The 13622-nt window shown below is 48.7% G+C and overlaps 1 protein-coding gene across 1 annotated transcript in view; it reads left to right on the forward strand.

Moving 5' to 3' along the window:
- Positions 1 to 13622, forward strand: part of LOC128726632 (uncharacterized) — an 82678-nt gene that overhangs the window by 20812 nt on the left and 48244 nt on the right. Inside the window, exons 3-7 of the mRNA XM_053820452.1 lie at positions 1613 to 2535; positions 2590 to 2674; positions 2720 to 3297; positions 3331 to 4288; positions 4733 to 5811. Coding sequence (XP_053676427.1) covers positions 1959 to 2535; positions 2590 to 2674; positions 2720 to 3297; positions 3331 to 4288; positions 4733 to 5811 — 3277 coding nt within the window. The 5' untranslated portion in view covers positions 1613 to 1958. The remainder of the gene's footprint in view (positions 1 to 1612; positions 2536 to 2589; positions 2675 to 2719; positions 3298 to 3330; positions 4289 to 4732; positions 5812 to 13622) is intronic.

A 13622-nucleotide genomic window follows, 5' to 3' on the forward strand; every position in this document is an offset into this window, starting at 1 on the left:
GCATGTTTTACAGCAGTTTTACGATCATGTAGGCTGGCGAACATTTGCTCTATCGCCAAATAAAATCCGTATTGATGTCGAAGCAACACGAACGCCCACGTGATCGCCTCACGATCGCGTAAAGGTCACGATCAAAGTGCTGGCGCCGTGCATAGCCTGTATGTGGAGCCATTTAATCGATCGAACCATCGGTCTGCACTGTCGCTTTCATTGACGCACGCAAAAAGACGACCTGCTCGGCGATAAACCTTGCCTGAGAGCATCATTTAATTTCGATTTTAACGATCGCACCACACAAACAACCCTGCTGCTGCTCCGGTTCGGGGTACTTCCAAGAGCGCACACCGTCTCTGGCATTTACTTTCCTTTCGCCGGAACGAACATCCCTCGATGGGCACCCCCCTATCTCGGGCGGCTAATTCGTATCGCTCGAAGAAATGCACAAAATTGCTGGCCCGCCCGGGCCTTGGGGCTATCGCGGGCCTGTGCAAAGGAGCATGGGCTTTCCGCACCGAAGGAAAGGAGGACGGTTCCGACTCAGTTGTGGCTTTATGAGCGGTAATAGGTTGAATTGTTGAAGCCGCGCTGCTAAATTGCGCCCGGTAATGGGCATACGCGGGACGAGCAGTATGGAGAGATGCCGGATCCATCGAGTCGAACGGAAATCGAGAAGCATCCGATACCGGCCGTGCCAATTGCGATAGAACCGACATATGCGTCCGTGTGGCTTGTGGCCTGGGGGAAGTCAATAATTATGATAAACCCCACACACTACTCGCCCACTGGCAATGGCATCGGGTTCGATGGTTTGCAACCGAGTGGAAATTGGTTTTGGGAAATTTCACTTTCATTGGTGTGTTTGTATGTAACTGGGTTTTTGACCGTTGCCTGTGGGGCTCAAATCGTGAAGGTCAGAAGGTGATGTACGGCCAGCTGATGTGTGTTTGCCGATTTTTAACGGTGGAATATATGATTTTATGATATTGTTTCAAAAAGCATGTTTTTGAAGCTAAAAAATGATAATCTAGTTTCGTTTATGTCGGATATAGCAGCTCCCGGCCTGGCACATGTTTTAACGTTTTTTAAATTATATTTTGAATATTTTTAAATCTAATTGCGGTCTTAATTAGGACTGAAATATATTGACCAATATGTTGGCTTTATTATGCTTAATTTTTTGTTACCAAATAATGCATATTTTTAACACACAAATATCCTCTGATTCGCTGATAATGTCAACCATATTCATTTATTTGTTTACGTGAAAACAATTGATCAAAATGTTGCTAAAGGATTAAAAAGTAAACACGATGCAAAATTGGCGCACTTCATTCCCCTTCCGGATCGCTACTTTCTCGTGTGCATTGTGAAAAACCTCCACTAAAAGCAACCAAATAAGGTGAACCAATAGAAACTAAACACTTTGTTTCATGCAACATGCACCGTTTTTCATCCGATGGTAATTACGTTTCATCCATCCTCATATGGTCCTGGAATAATATCTAAGCCAACTTCACCCACAAATTGGAGCGTGAATCCCGTTCCAAAATCCTCTCACCGTTCATCGAACGATGGCTAATGGACTTTGTTCGTCTCTTCGTCTAATCCGCAGATCGTTCCGTCGTTGAAACATCACGCAGCCTGACGCCTCCTTGGAAGGTGTATTGGAACCTGCAGCTCGGGGATTATGCCCACCGGTGGTGTCGCGCTTTCGCTGCAACTAAAAACGTTCGTCAGAGAATGCAATCCTTGCGCTAGTGGAGTGCGCGTGTTGTGGCGTATAACGGGCTTGGACCTTTGGACGCCCCATCGTACGGTTTAGCAGGTGTTCCGGTTTGTTTGTGCGTGTGTTTGAGAGTTCCAAACGTGCTCGATTGGCCCGATTGGCAATCGGAGTGGACCGGAGCGCCAGAACCAACAAGCGGCATCCCGCAGCTCGGTGAAATCGAGAGTGGAAGATGGATAAGTATGTAACCGTGGTGTCGGTGGATGATCAACTTCTGACCGCCGTCAACACGCGTCGTACCAACGGGGCAGGAACCCTCGAACAACACACCGTCGAGCTGATCAGCAACATGAATGCAACCGCGAAGCAACAACACGTCGGATCCGGCACGATGGATGAGTCGCAGGACGACTCCCAGTTCGTGACGGTGCTGTCAATCAACCACGGTGGAGATGGCGGACGAACGTCAGAAGGGCAACAGAACGCACCGGAAGTGGTGCTGGTGTACCGGTTGCCAGGCGAGCGGCTTGGTTTCGGGCTCAAGTTCCAGGGTGGCACGAAAAGCAACGAAAAAATCCAGCGCCTGTTCATACAATCGTGCGCGGAAAACAGTCCTGCGTCGCGAGTCCAGGCCAGCTGGGGTCACCTGCGTGAGGGTGATGAAATCCTTGAAATCGATGGTGTAAACGTGAGCCGGATGACACGGATCGAGTGCGTCAAGTGTCTGAAGGACAGCACCGTCGCCATCAAGCTGCTGGTGCGCAATGGCGAGGGAAAAGTACAGAATTTCTACGGTGAATCCGGAACCGGTACCGGTCTGGGTGGTGTCTCCGGGAATGGTGGTGCCGGTGGACCAGGGGGAGGTGCGGAACTACCAGAACGGAAAGGTGCACCACCACCACCGCCACCGGTTCCACCGAGGAAGCTAAACAAACGCAAGCAGACAACGTCGGAACAGCAGCAAAATGCACCGGATGTGGGACCATCACCCAGCAAACACGGTTCCGGAGTGTTCCCGCCAACGGTCGCACCCGTGGAATCGTACGTACCACCACCGGATCCGGAGACGTACAGCAATCTGTTCGCGGACGACATCAGCGATCTAATCTCGGAGTCAGACGACACAGCCAGCACCATCTCGACGGTGGTGGATAAGTTCTCGATCTGTTCGAGCTTGTCGTCGGAGGACTACACAATCCCGTCACACGGTGGACCAGCCGGTATTGGCCCGAGTGCCGAACTGGCGAAGGCACTGAAACCATTCACGCTGCTCGAGCAGGAGTTCAATCTCGAGAGCAAGTTCGAAACAACCAACTTGTTCACCTTCAAGCCGCCACCGTCGTCGTCGGTGTCGAACGTTGTCCAGCTTGAGGTACCGGCGGCGGAAAAACCATCCACCCCTGGTGGCCTCGCAGGTCCGGCGGGCGAGTACGAAAATGTCACCATCATGAAGGTGGACGAAAATCGCAATTACGAGAACGTGGCCGTACCGTACGGTCCGTACGAGAATGTCACCATCCAGACGGTGCAACCGTACGAGAACATGGTGCTGAGCAGTAGGTCAGCTAACCGTCGCTCGAGCGCCCCGGAATCGCCCGTATCAGCGAGCGGAGTGTACGAGAATGTAGACGTAAAGACGCCGGTTCCACCTCGTCCCCTGCCACGGCAGGGCGCTGTGGTGGAACCGAAGAAACGCGCTCCGATACCGGTTCCGATTCCGATCGTCGTACCACCGCCCCGGTTGAAACCAACGAAGCAGGTGACCGGTGATCCGCAACCGCCGGTGGAAGATGCGATCGTATCTGCGGCACCGCCAGTAGTTACCGCCCCACTCGGGGGTGAGTTCAACACGATCCAAAACTGGCTGCAGGAAGCGACCGAGGTGATCCACGAGTGTGCTCTCACGACGGTGGAGAACGGTGGGGAAGAAGCTGGTGTGGCTTCCGAGGAGGTGAAAGTGGCCGAGGCAAAACATCAGCCACCACCGGCACCGCCACCACAGTCTGGGGATCTTCCGCGGTTGATCGATTTTCACCCGAAAGTGTCGGTTCCGTTGAAGGCGCTGGAAGAAATGGAAGCCATTGCACCGCCCGCATCACCAGTGGCCGCTGTCTCGATGGTTGGCGGGAGGTTCGACGAGGAACAGGGTGTCTCCGACGATCCGGAGGACACTATCGAAGCGTTGATGGGAAGTGGGAGTCGGTTTGAGTTGCCGCCTCCGGAAGCCGTCGTGCGGAAGTGTATTAAAATTTTGTCCAGCGAGGATCACACGTACATTGAGAGTAGCTCGAGCGATGAGGACGACGACAAGATGTACAGGCGCGGCCGGTCGGAGGATGAGGATGATCGGAGCAGCTTGCTTTCTCGAGATGCGACCACACCGGAACAGTTCCTGAGTGGTGATGGCTTCAGTGATGAGGATGGGGAAAAGCTCGGTCCACCGGAGATTGTTTCCGGAGGTCCTTCGGAGGCGTACTTTAATTTCCCATGGACCTCGAACTTGTTGCCACCGATCGGTGAGGTTGAGGAGGAGTTCTCTTCGCTGGAGCACCAACATAACGGGTAGGTTTTCAAGGAGAGTGGGCTCAAGTGAGGGAGAAAAATTGTTGATTTTAGAATAACATAATTAAGCTGGTGTTTATCATACCTCATGAGATTCAAATTTCTAAAAGATAACAAATGAAATGCGAGCATAACTGAAGATTCACATTGGCATCACTTTTGCAAGACACTGTATCAAAAAGCTTCGCAAAGCTTTCATGCAAGGTGAAAGCTTTCAATGCAGTGCTTTCGTGTGAAACTGTTGCGTTTGAGCTTTTCTTTGCTTAACGCTTTGTCGTGCGTATTGCATACCTTTTAGGCGTTTCACCTTTGGTTCGTGCCCGGATATGTTATCAATGAAGTATCTTCCTGAAATTGTATCGAAAGATAAGCAAAATATCGAAATTGTTTGGCAAAATATCCAAAAATAATTTGTTTGTGTGTTCCCTCCTCCTTTTATTGCAGCCCGATAGTTATTATCAACACGGCCGACGAAACCGTTATCAACGACACGAACAACAACCAACAGCGGGAGAAAAAGAAACCGATCGATGATGAATTCACCAAACGGGCACACGTGGCTGTACCGTCAACGAAAATAGTCATCAAAGCCAACGCCGGGCAGCTGTTTGAAGCTACAGGGCTTTCGAGTTCTGTATCACAATCCATTGAAATGCCGATCGGTTCAAACGAGCACCAGATCATCGACGATCAGGAAGATGATGCAGTAGATTCGGATGATTCGCTCGAGCGCGAAGATGTTGTTCGTCGGCCGGTTAGCCTGCTGCCAACAAGGGTGCAAGAATCCAGACAATCAGAGACGATGCCTGTGGACAATGTAAACAACAACCCTGCTGATAAGGTAGATGCGATTCTGGCCAGCGGAGAGTCTCCGATGGGCATCACCTGCCCGGACGGTGCCAGTGTAGCCGATAGCACGCAGCCAGCAGACGTTCCACGGCAGGAGCAGGAAGTGCACGAAGTTCCGGCAACGATCGAGCACAGCCCAACGATGAGTGATAGTGGCGAAAGTGTGGCGAAAGTGAGTGACCGCACCGCGGACGGGGAACTTGCAAAAGCGAGCGAAACGATCGAGGATGGTGGCGAACTGGACGATAGCAATATCGATGCGATCTGTGGTGATGTAGACATCGTCGTAGGCGATACCGTTGAGAGTGACTTCGAGGAACTGGTCAAAGCGCAAGTCGAACCGATCGACGTCGAGGACAGTTCGGAGCAGATACAACAGATTCATGAGCGAATCATTGTTGGCATTGAGCGCGCTGTTAGTGATGTTAGTGATGGTGAGGTGCTGCTAACGGGTGACGAGCTGACACCCAAACCGATGGCCAAGGATGATGATGCGCCACCGGCGGAGGTTCCGGTAGACGCGTGTGTCGAGAGTGACCTCACCGTCGAAACGGTAACCTTCCCGGAAGTGCCGGCCGCATCCGTTCCGGAACATCAGGAGCTAGCTGACGACGGGAAGAAGAAATCGATCGATATGGAGGAAAAGCTGATTGCAAATCACACAACAGAACAAGGTACGATTTTAGGCAACGAGCCCACCCAACAGGAAATGTTAATATGCGCCCCGTCATGTTCGGTTACTCAGCGTTTAGCGGTGAAAAACCATCAACTGATTCGTCGCCCGGTTGTTTCTCCTCGGTTGGGTGGAATTTGTTTGCAAGCTTTCTTTACACTTGCGCCCCAGGCCGATGCGATAAGATAAGCGAGACCAATTAATTTAAACGATGTACTGTCGTGTGCATTTTGTTTCTTTTTTGTTTTCGCTCGCTGGCTGCTTGGTGTCGTTTCTCGCGCGCTAGGTGTAGATGACGCGTTGGGAGAAAATAACTCCCCCGTGGTGTGTGGGATTGACGATTGCCAAGGTCGACGGGAAGGTCGTCGTTTTCAAATGCCGCTCGCTCGCTCGCTTTATCAATATCACCCGTTGATTGGAACAAATTCCGGCTCGGGCAGGACAATCTCGCGTTGCATCAGGCGGCATGAAAATTACGCCCGGAACGCTGCACCATCTGGCAGGGCCGGGGCTTCCCATTTACCGCGAACAAACGGCTTCATTATCGGAGCTTTGGGGCACCACGAGATCTGGGATCGGTGTACGGGTTAGTTGCCTGATAAACAACTATAACACGCCAAGGGGAGGGTGTTTTAATGCGAGTGATATTTTCCTCACGTTTGATGGCCAACAAGCGCAAAGAAAGGATCGCTCCGGTGCTGGAGAGGGTTGCTTTTCGTGTCTAGGTGCTAGCCGCGCTGAACCGAAGGGAGAAGGTCGCCTAGATTTAGTGGAAAAGATCACGCAAAATCAGCATGTCGTCCATCTGGTTGGCGCGCGCACGCCCGCGCCTGGCCACGTCGTGTGATTAGAGGGGTTTTGCTCTTGAGCACCGGAGCCGATCGAAAGCTGCGAGGGCGTTTGTCGCATGACTTCCCAATGGGTTTGCGGTTTCGCGCGCCTACCCGTGCGAGTTGGGGCAGGAAAATGTCAAATCGTGTGCCACATTCGTTTCGTTTCGCGGGAGATCCGGATCCAATTTGGCCTAAACGAGGCGGTGGCGGTTGGGTTTAAGGGAGCTCCCCACAGAGCGCCCTTCAGCTGGAAGCGATACGGACACGCCGGGCGATGGTTTCGAGAAACAGCAATTAAAGTTTTTGACATTTGATAAATATGACTGCAAGCCCGCGTGTCGGTGAAAAATCACCCTTTTCTTTTTACGGTGGCTTTTCGTCTCCGTTTCTTTTCGTCTCTCTCTCTCTTTTTCTCGTAGTTTTTTCTTCTTCAATCGGCACCGGTTAGGCTAAAGCTTCTCTAAAGGAGCGATATGGTGGCGAGCATCCTGCCGGGGCGGGTCGTTTGGCGAGCCATACACGCCGCACACGGGTTTGCCATTTAGCACCGGCTGGAAGGTGTGGCACGCGTGCTCGTGGAAAGTGGCCGATCCGGTCGGCTTCTCACCGTTGGTGTATCAACAATGATTGTGCAGTTCTAACGCTTCCCGGGAAGTTTTGCGCTCGGGAGCATGAAGCATGCTGGTTCAAGAGCCGTTGAATGTGTCGGATTTATGTGACCGTCTTGAAGGGAAGAGACCGGTTCATCTGAGCGACGCGACGTGTTCTATATGTGGGACAATTAGTGTACCCATGTTTCCTCGGCAGGGATGACGCAGTCCCACACTCGATCCCGATGTGAATCGTTTGTTTTTCCGGGCGCCGCAGGGAACCGCTCTGCCGGCAGATCCAGCTCGAACGGCGTACAAATATTGGGCATTAATCCGCGGAAGCGCAGGGAATTATACGCTTTTCTTTCACCTTTCAGCCCGGGCGCGCGTGTGACAGCACGGACGCCAGCGCACGTCCTTAACCGTCGAGGGAACCGTTCCGGACCGGTGACGGAACGGTTTCTCTGCGTGCTGTCCTCGGCGGAAACGCGTCAATGCTTGAGCTTATTCGTACGTCAGTTTGGCTTACTTTAAGCACATGCCATGCGAGTGAATCTCACAAGGCGCCGGAAAATAGGTTGGCAGCCGTACCGTGCTCGGGTTTAAGCCGCTGCATTGCCTTTTCACCGTGCCCGATGCTGTTTGACTTTATTTTCTAACGAAGGAAGGATATTGAAAGTAAAGTGGCTTTAATAAGAAACGAGCGAGCATGAGGAAACTTTTGCGGAATCAAACTATAACGCACAAAACTTTGTCTTTGAGCTCAATGTTATTTTATACCATATGTTTCTTTATCTATTATTGTTATTCTATTCAATCATTGTCGATAAATAATGTGATTGAAAAGGTGTTTTGCTAGTTTTATTAACAAGAAAAGTAGTTTTTTTACCAATTGTTTGATCGATTTAATTTCTTATAGTTTTGTTATTTTACATGTTTTTTTTAAACATTTTACTTATATTATTGATTCAATGACAGCATGTAGCAATATGTTTCTATATTAAAGAAGAAATTTTTTCTTTAAAACAAATTTAAACGAAATTTTTGGATTATATTTGTGATGTACAGAGTGGATTGTTATTATTTACTTATTATGGTCTTATTTAATTTACATTTTGTTATTAAACCTCTTCGAGTTTGAAGACGTTTTTAGACAACTGTAAATGTTTGATACCATTTCGATTGGTAATTTGACTTAATATTCCCCCCCTAAAGCAGCTTGTTCTTAAAGTTTCTTCGAATATGCTATCCCTAATGGAAGCTGCCGGTACCGTCAGAAGTGTCAGCTTTGGCATAAACGGTGAATGCAAATTAAAATTTCTGCCCAAGATCCGACACTTTTCAACGAGAGTTTTCACCTTTCCACACCCCCCCCCATCTCCTTCCGCCCTCCCTCAACGGGAGTTTGAAAAGTTTCACATCGTCGTGATTCGACCGAAATGCGGAACTTTTCGTCGCATGATTTATCACCGACGGTTGCGATCTCGCACGGTGGCGGTACTTTATTAATAGCGCAAGGACCCTTTTTCCGATCGCGATTCACCGAACAAGAACAAAGGAAGGGGACTAAATTTTCCCACCCAGCTCTACCTGCTTCCTCCCGCGAAAGGTCAATGGCAGCTGTGAAGTTGCGCGAAGAAAATGCTGGATTAATTTGGGGTCGTCAGATTAGGGAAAAATCAGCGAAGAAGGTAGCGTGCTAGGAAGGTTTGCAACGCGGTGTTGTCAACCCTGCCAACCGAACCTTGTGGTCCCACGGAGCAATGTCAATTTGCCTGTCGATTCGTGGTTTTCACCGAAGCCAGGCGTTTTCTGAAGCGCTCCATCTCGCTTGTAGTCCTCGCCGGTGTTCGATGTCGTCGTCTGTCAATCTCGCGCAAGCTGTCGATAACACGTCGAACAAACTTAACCTCTATCGGATCGGCAGCGTTTTCGTTTAACGGAGAAAGAGAACGGAGAAAGAGATTGGGGTGTTTTTTGCACAACGACACCGAGAGCTCGAATGCACACGACGGTCATGTTCTATTTGGTTGCAAAATGGCTGCTCGAAAGGTGTTCTCTCGTCACACTCGGGTGGGTCCTCTCGGTGGGCCATTTTCCTTCTCGATTCTGCCCGCAAATTAGTAGCCACTGCCACACGGGGCTGACTGACAAGTTTTCCCTTTCGAACCGTTTCGCTCTTGTTCGCAGCTCGTTAAATCCCTTGGCCTTTTTCAGTGTCAATTCCATATCGTGCGCCAGCGGAGAAAGCATCCCGAGAGTGCACTGGAAGCGGCCTGCGGGTGAATTAACTAATCAATCGCCGGTGCATTATCCCCGCGATCCACACGACGTCGATGGTGGAAAATCGAAGAAAAAGCGGTCTGCACTTTTTCCCGAGTCAGGCGGGTGTGCGCATTCTTCGCGGGGTTGAGGCATAGGCTGGCTTTTCGGGGATAATGATAGGAAAAGACAATCACGATCTCGCAAACGAAAGCGAAACTGACATTTCTCCTGCCGGCGAGCTCATTCACGCATTCCATCGCGCCCGCTGCTGGAAGGACAGATGTCGACGAAAGGCGACAACCAACGGCACGGAATGTGGCTCGGTCTAGCTTTTCGTGACCTTTGCGGTGGGTGGAACGATTCGACCACCTTCAATAGAGGGTTTGGCAGACATTAACGAGGCGTCGGTGGTTTCCATGAGCCATGTTTACATATTTTGTGTGTGCAAATACTGTATCGGTTTATCGTGACGAGGCTCGGCAGCTCAAGAGGTCTCTGATCATTTCCGGGTGAAGTGATGCGGAAAGATCAGAAATGAAGAAATAAAAAAAAAAATGCATCCACCCCGGGGATAGCACTTTGCCATTTCCATTTTTTCGTTTGATGAGGCGCGTCTCGTCTATCACACGGCGCACCGCGCTGGTGGATGATATTAAATCATAAAATCTCGCGTCCGAGCACAATGAAGCTGGGCGAAACGTGCCACTTCGTCGGTGCGTCCCTTTGAGAGGGACTGTACCTATTCCCTGTGCAAAACGGGAGAACCGCCGAGAATGGAGCTTTTGCTTTGAGCCGTTGTGCCGCCGGTGCGCTGATGCTTCGTAGAGTGTCTAGAGGTTTTGCTTTATTTTATTTTTACCGCGCTCTGCTTCGGCCCACGAGCGCTTGTTCAGGTTGCAGTTTAATCAGCATCTCGTTATGAAAAATAAACATAAAAGATTTATATTATATTTTTCAATTTCCGATGGCTTCACGCCTTCTCTACTGGTCGGCAGCCGGGGTGTGGTTTGCAGAAATAAAGAACAACCCCTTTTTTGTTTGCGCTCGATCGGATGGTATTTCCGGGAAGCTTGTTGCAGTAGCTGTGGCTCTCGGAAGTGGCTCTTGCAGGCGCTACTTGAACGATTTGCATACACTCAGGACATGAATACTGTTTGCTGGAGTTTTTATACATGCGAAATCATATCGTATCGAATATATCGACGTTGGTTTATTTTTAAATTTGCTTTTAGTTTAATATTTGCACTATTTTTCGTATTTAGGTATATTCTCAAATTCATATGTGTCAAATTATCTTTTTGCTATTGATTTTTAACAGAAAAATATATTAATTGCTATACGCGATAAATTTAAATATAGACATCAAACGTTATTCTGTTACAATTTAAAGAACATTACGATTTTTAGATAAAAATTTCAATTTTAGAAACAAAATCAACAGCAAGTTTTGATTCTGTAACGTATTTACTTAAACAAATATAATCATTTGAATAATTTCATTAACACTTTCACATACACTCACTCAATAATTTAATTGAAATATAAAATTCTATTGAGATCGCGTGAAAATTGATTTGAAAAGGAAAATTGTATCGTCTCATGTTAGAAGTGCAAAAAAAAAAACTTCAACCAATTTCAATCAATCCGTTCTGTGGCCGTGCGGTTTATCCTTTCCCCGGGTGTCCTCGAACCGACTGCTTCCCGCTCAACCGGCTTGCAATTATAAAGTTTCTTTGTTTCGGCTTGCCGCAAATACAAACAATCCCTCACGTAGCTGGTTCGATTGAATCCCATCACTGTTGGGGCGTGTGGCTAACTTCGGTTATTGCATTCTTTACACGGCCCCCCTACACGAACAGCAGCTACCCACAGAAAGGGTCCAAAACCACCCTCTAGTGACATTCTGCCACATCTCGCTATCCTATTGTAAGAGGTGAGAAAAGTTTTTCCCTCGAGGCTCGTCTCCCTTCGCTTGGTCGGTTTGATTTAGCAAAAATTTACCGAAATACGACAACCGGTGTCGTGTGATCCGTGTGCGGTGTTGGATGACCTCAACGTCAGACCATATTTGAAGCGGTTCCTCCGAGAGTCTCCAAAAGCCCTACTGATTCAAAAAGCTCACCAAACCAACAGCTGCACACCACGTAGGGGAAGAACTCATGGTGCAGTATTTGTTTAACGCGCGGCATTGCTGTGCTGCAAAAAGAAACTCGCTCACGCCATGGCACATTTCGTGGATGGATCAGTTCCCGAGTCACGACGGTGTGCCGCCCGGGGAACCAGCGGGACATTCGGGAAGTTGATAAATCAAAACTTACGGCGGCAAAGTAAATTGATCAACGAAGCGTCCTCCTCTCTCAAGCGTGTGTCTGGCTCACGCTTCGGTTGCGAAGGTACTTGCTACTTGCGGTAGAATCCTTTATGCCATCCTGCAGCTATCACCGCTGGTTGCGCCGTGGCTTCGACTGGCTTTCGGGTGTGGTAAAAGTTTGAAGCTCCTTTTTTTTGCGCGCTTTTTCTCTCCATCGAAAACCACACGCCGCATTTGAGCGAAAATCTTCGCGGAAATGGAAAAGCATTTTTACTTTCGTTCGCTCTCTCTCTCTCTCTACCACCAAGATAGTGTAGTGGCGCGGATGCTTCCGGGAAGAATCAGAGCCACCGCCGCGTGTGCTGCAAACCCTTCGGTAGGGTCTTTGAAGGGATGGAAATGTAAACAATGACGTCCTGGCGCGCCTGGTGGCGTACCAGAAGTTTCCGCCTCTAGGGTTTTTTTGTTTCTCTCTCCACCAACTCAACAAGCCGCTCCCGCAGGCGGGTCTGGTACTTAGTGCTTTTGTGCGCGTTAGTATCTGCCCTTCCGTTTGGATACTTTTTTTTTGTTTTTTGTTTTTGCTTCCCCCACCCACCGAGGGGGAGATTCGGCATACGGGCGGGCAGTTTGGCAGCGAAAAGCGAAAAGCAACTTTCCCAACCACGTCCGTCACGTACGATCAGCTCTCGAACGTTACTTCGGCAGGGGAATTGAATTTGAAGTGTTAGGACCTTTTCGGCTGCCGGGCGCGAAGGCAAACGGATGCGCAATGCACAAAGGATTTCCCGGGTGGGGCGTGGGAGAGGGGGGAGGGGGTGGGTGGGTGTTTGAGATGTTAGAAAAGGGGTGGTGGATTTTCGGCTTCTCGTGGCGAAGATAACTATCGCTCTCTGTGGTGCAGCACGGAATACTTACGGAAGCAAAAGTGCCCCTGCTTTCGTGCTGCTGGAGTCGGGAGTGCTGGAACGGGAGCTTAAGGGTTTGACGTGCCGACGAGGAGGGTGGCGAGAAAAGTTTCGCCCACGCGAAAGTTACGCCATCGATCTCGAGGGTGATTCGGTGGAGAGATTACGCGAGATAGTGGCGGGTTTCGAGTTTTGGATGTGTGAATACAAGCATTTGGTGGATCCGCGAGATGGGGTTAGTACTTTACCGCTTAACATACGTCACTGTTTAGCGAGTGGTTGAAATACTTTAAATATTCATTATTGAAATTTATTCTGGCTTGTTTTTCTGATTAACAAATTTTTCTTACATTACTTTTTTCCTTACATTATTTGTTTCGTTGTATTGTTATGGTTAAAAAAGTTTACAATTTACTACTAATTTTTTATAAATTTTAATTTTACACTTTTTGTAAATTTTAGTTTTTTTTCATCTTTCATTTTTTATATTGAGAACATGATGAGCTAAATGTGATGATAAACTATTTAGCATTTCATTTGATTAGGGTTTACATTTTATTGTAACAGTAGTTTTCACATCAAACGTGTCATATTTTACACGAAAAAATATGATATGTATGGCGCAATTTTGAGAAAAAAAACCTCGAGTGTGTCCCTGAATAAGTAGTACTTTTTATTTTTATTTCCGCTACCAACTAAGTAGATACATGTTAGAATACGATACGGATACGTGATATTTGTTGAAGTGACAGTGTCGTAGCATCCTTTGTTTCAATCGTGGCGAATTTTTGAAGCGAAAGCAACTCACTCGTATTTAACGAAGCAACCCATCCGCACTGTTTCTACGCTCTCACCTGCCACAGAAAACATCAAAAGATCCAAGTACACGTGTGTCACATGCAACG

This window comes from Anopheles nili, chromosome 2 (genome assembly GCF_943737925.1).
Source record: "Anopheles nili chromosome 2, idAnoNiliSN_F5_01, whole genome shotgun sequence".
Classification (NCBI taxonomy): domain Eukaryota; kingdom Metazoa; phylum Arthropoda; class Insecta; order Diptera; family Culicidae; genus Anopheles; species Anopheles nili.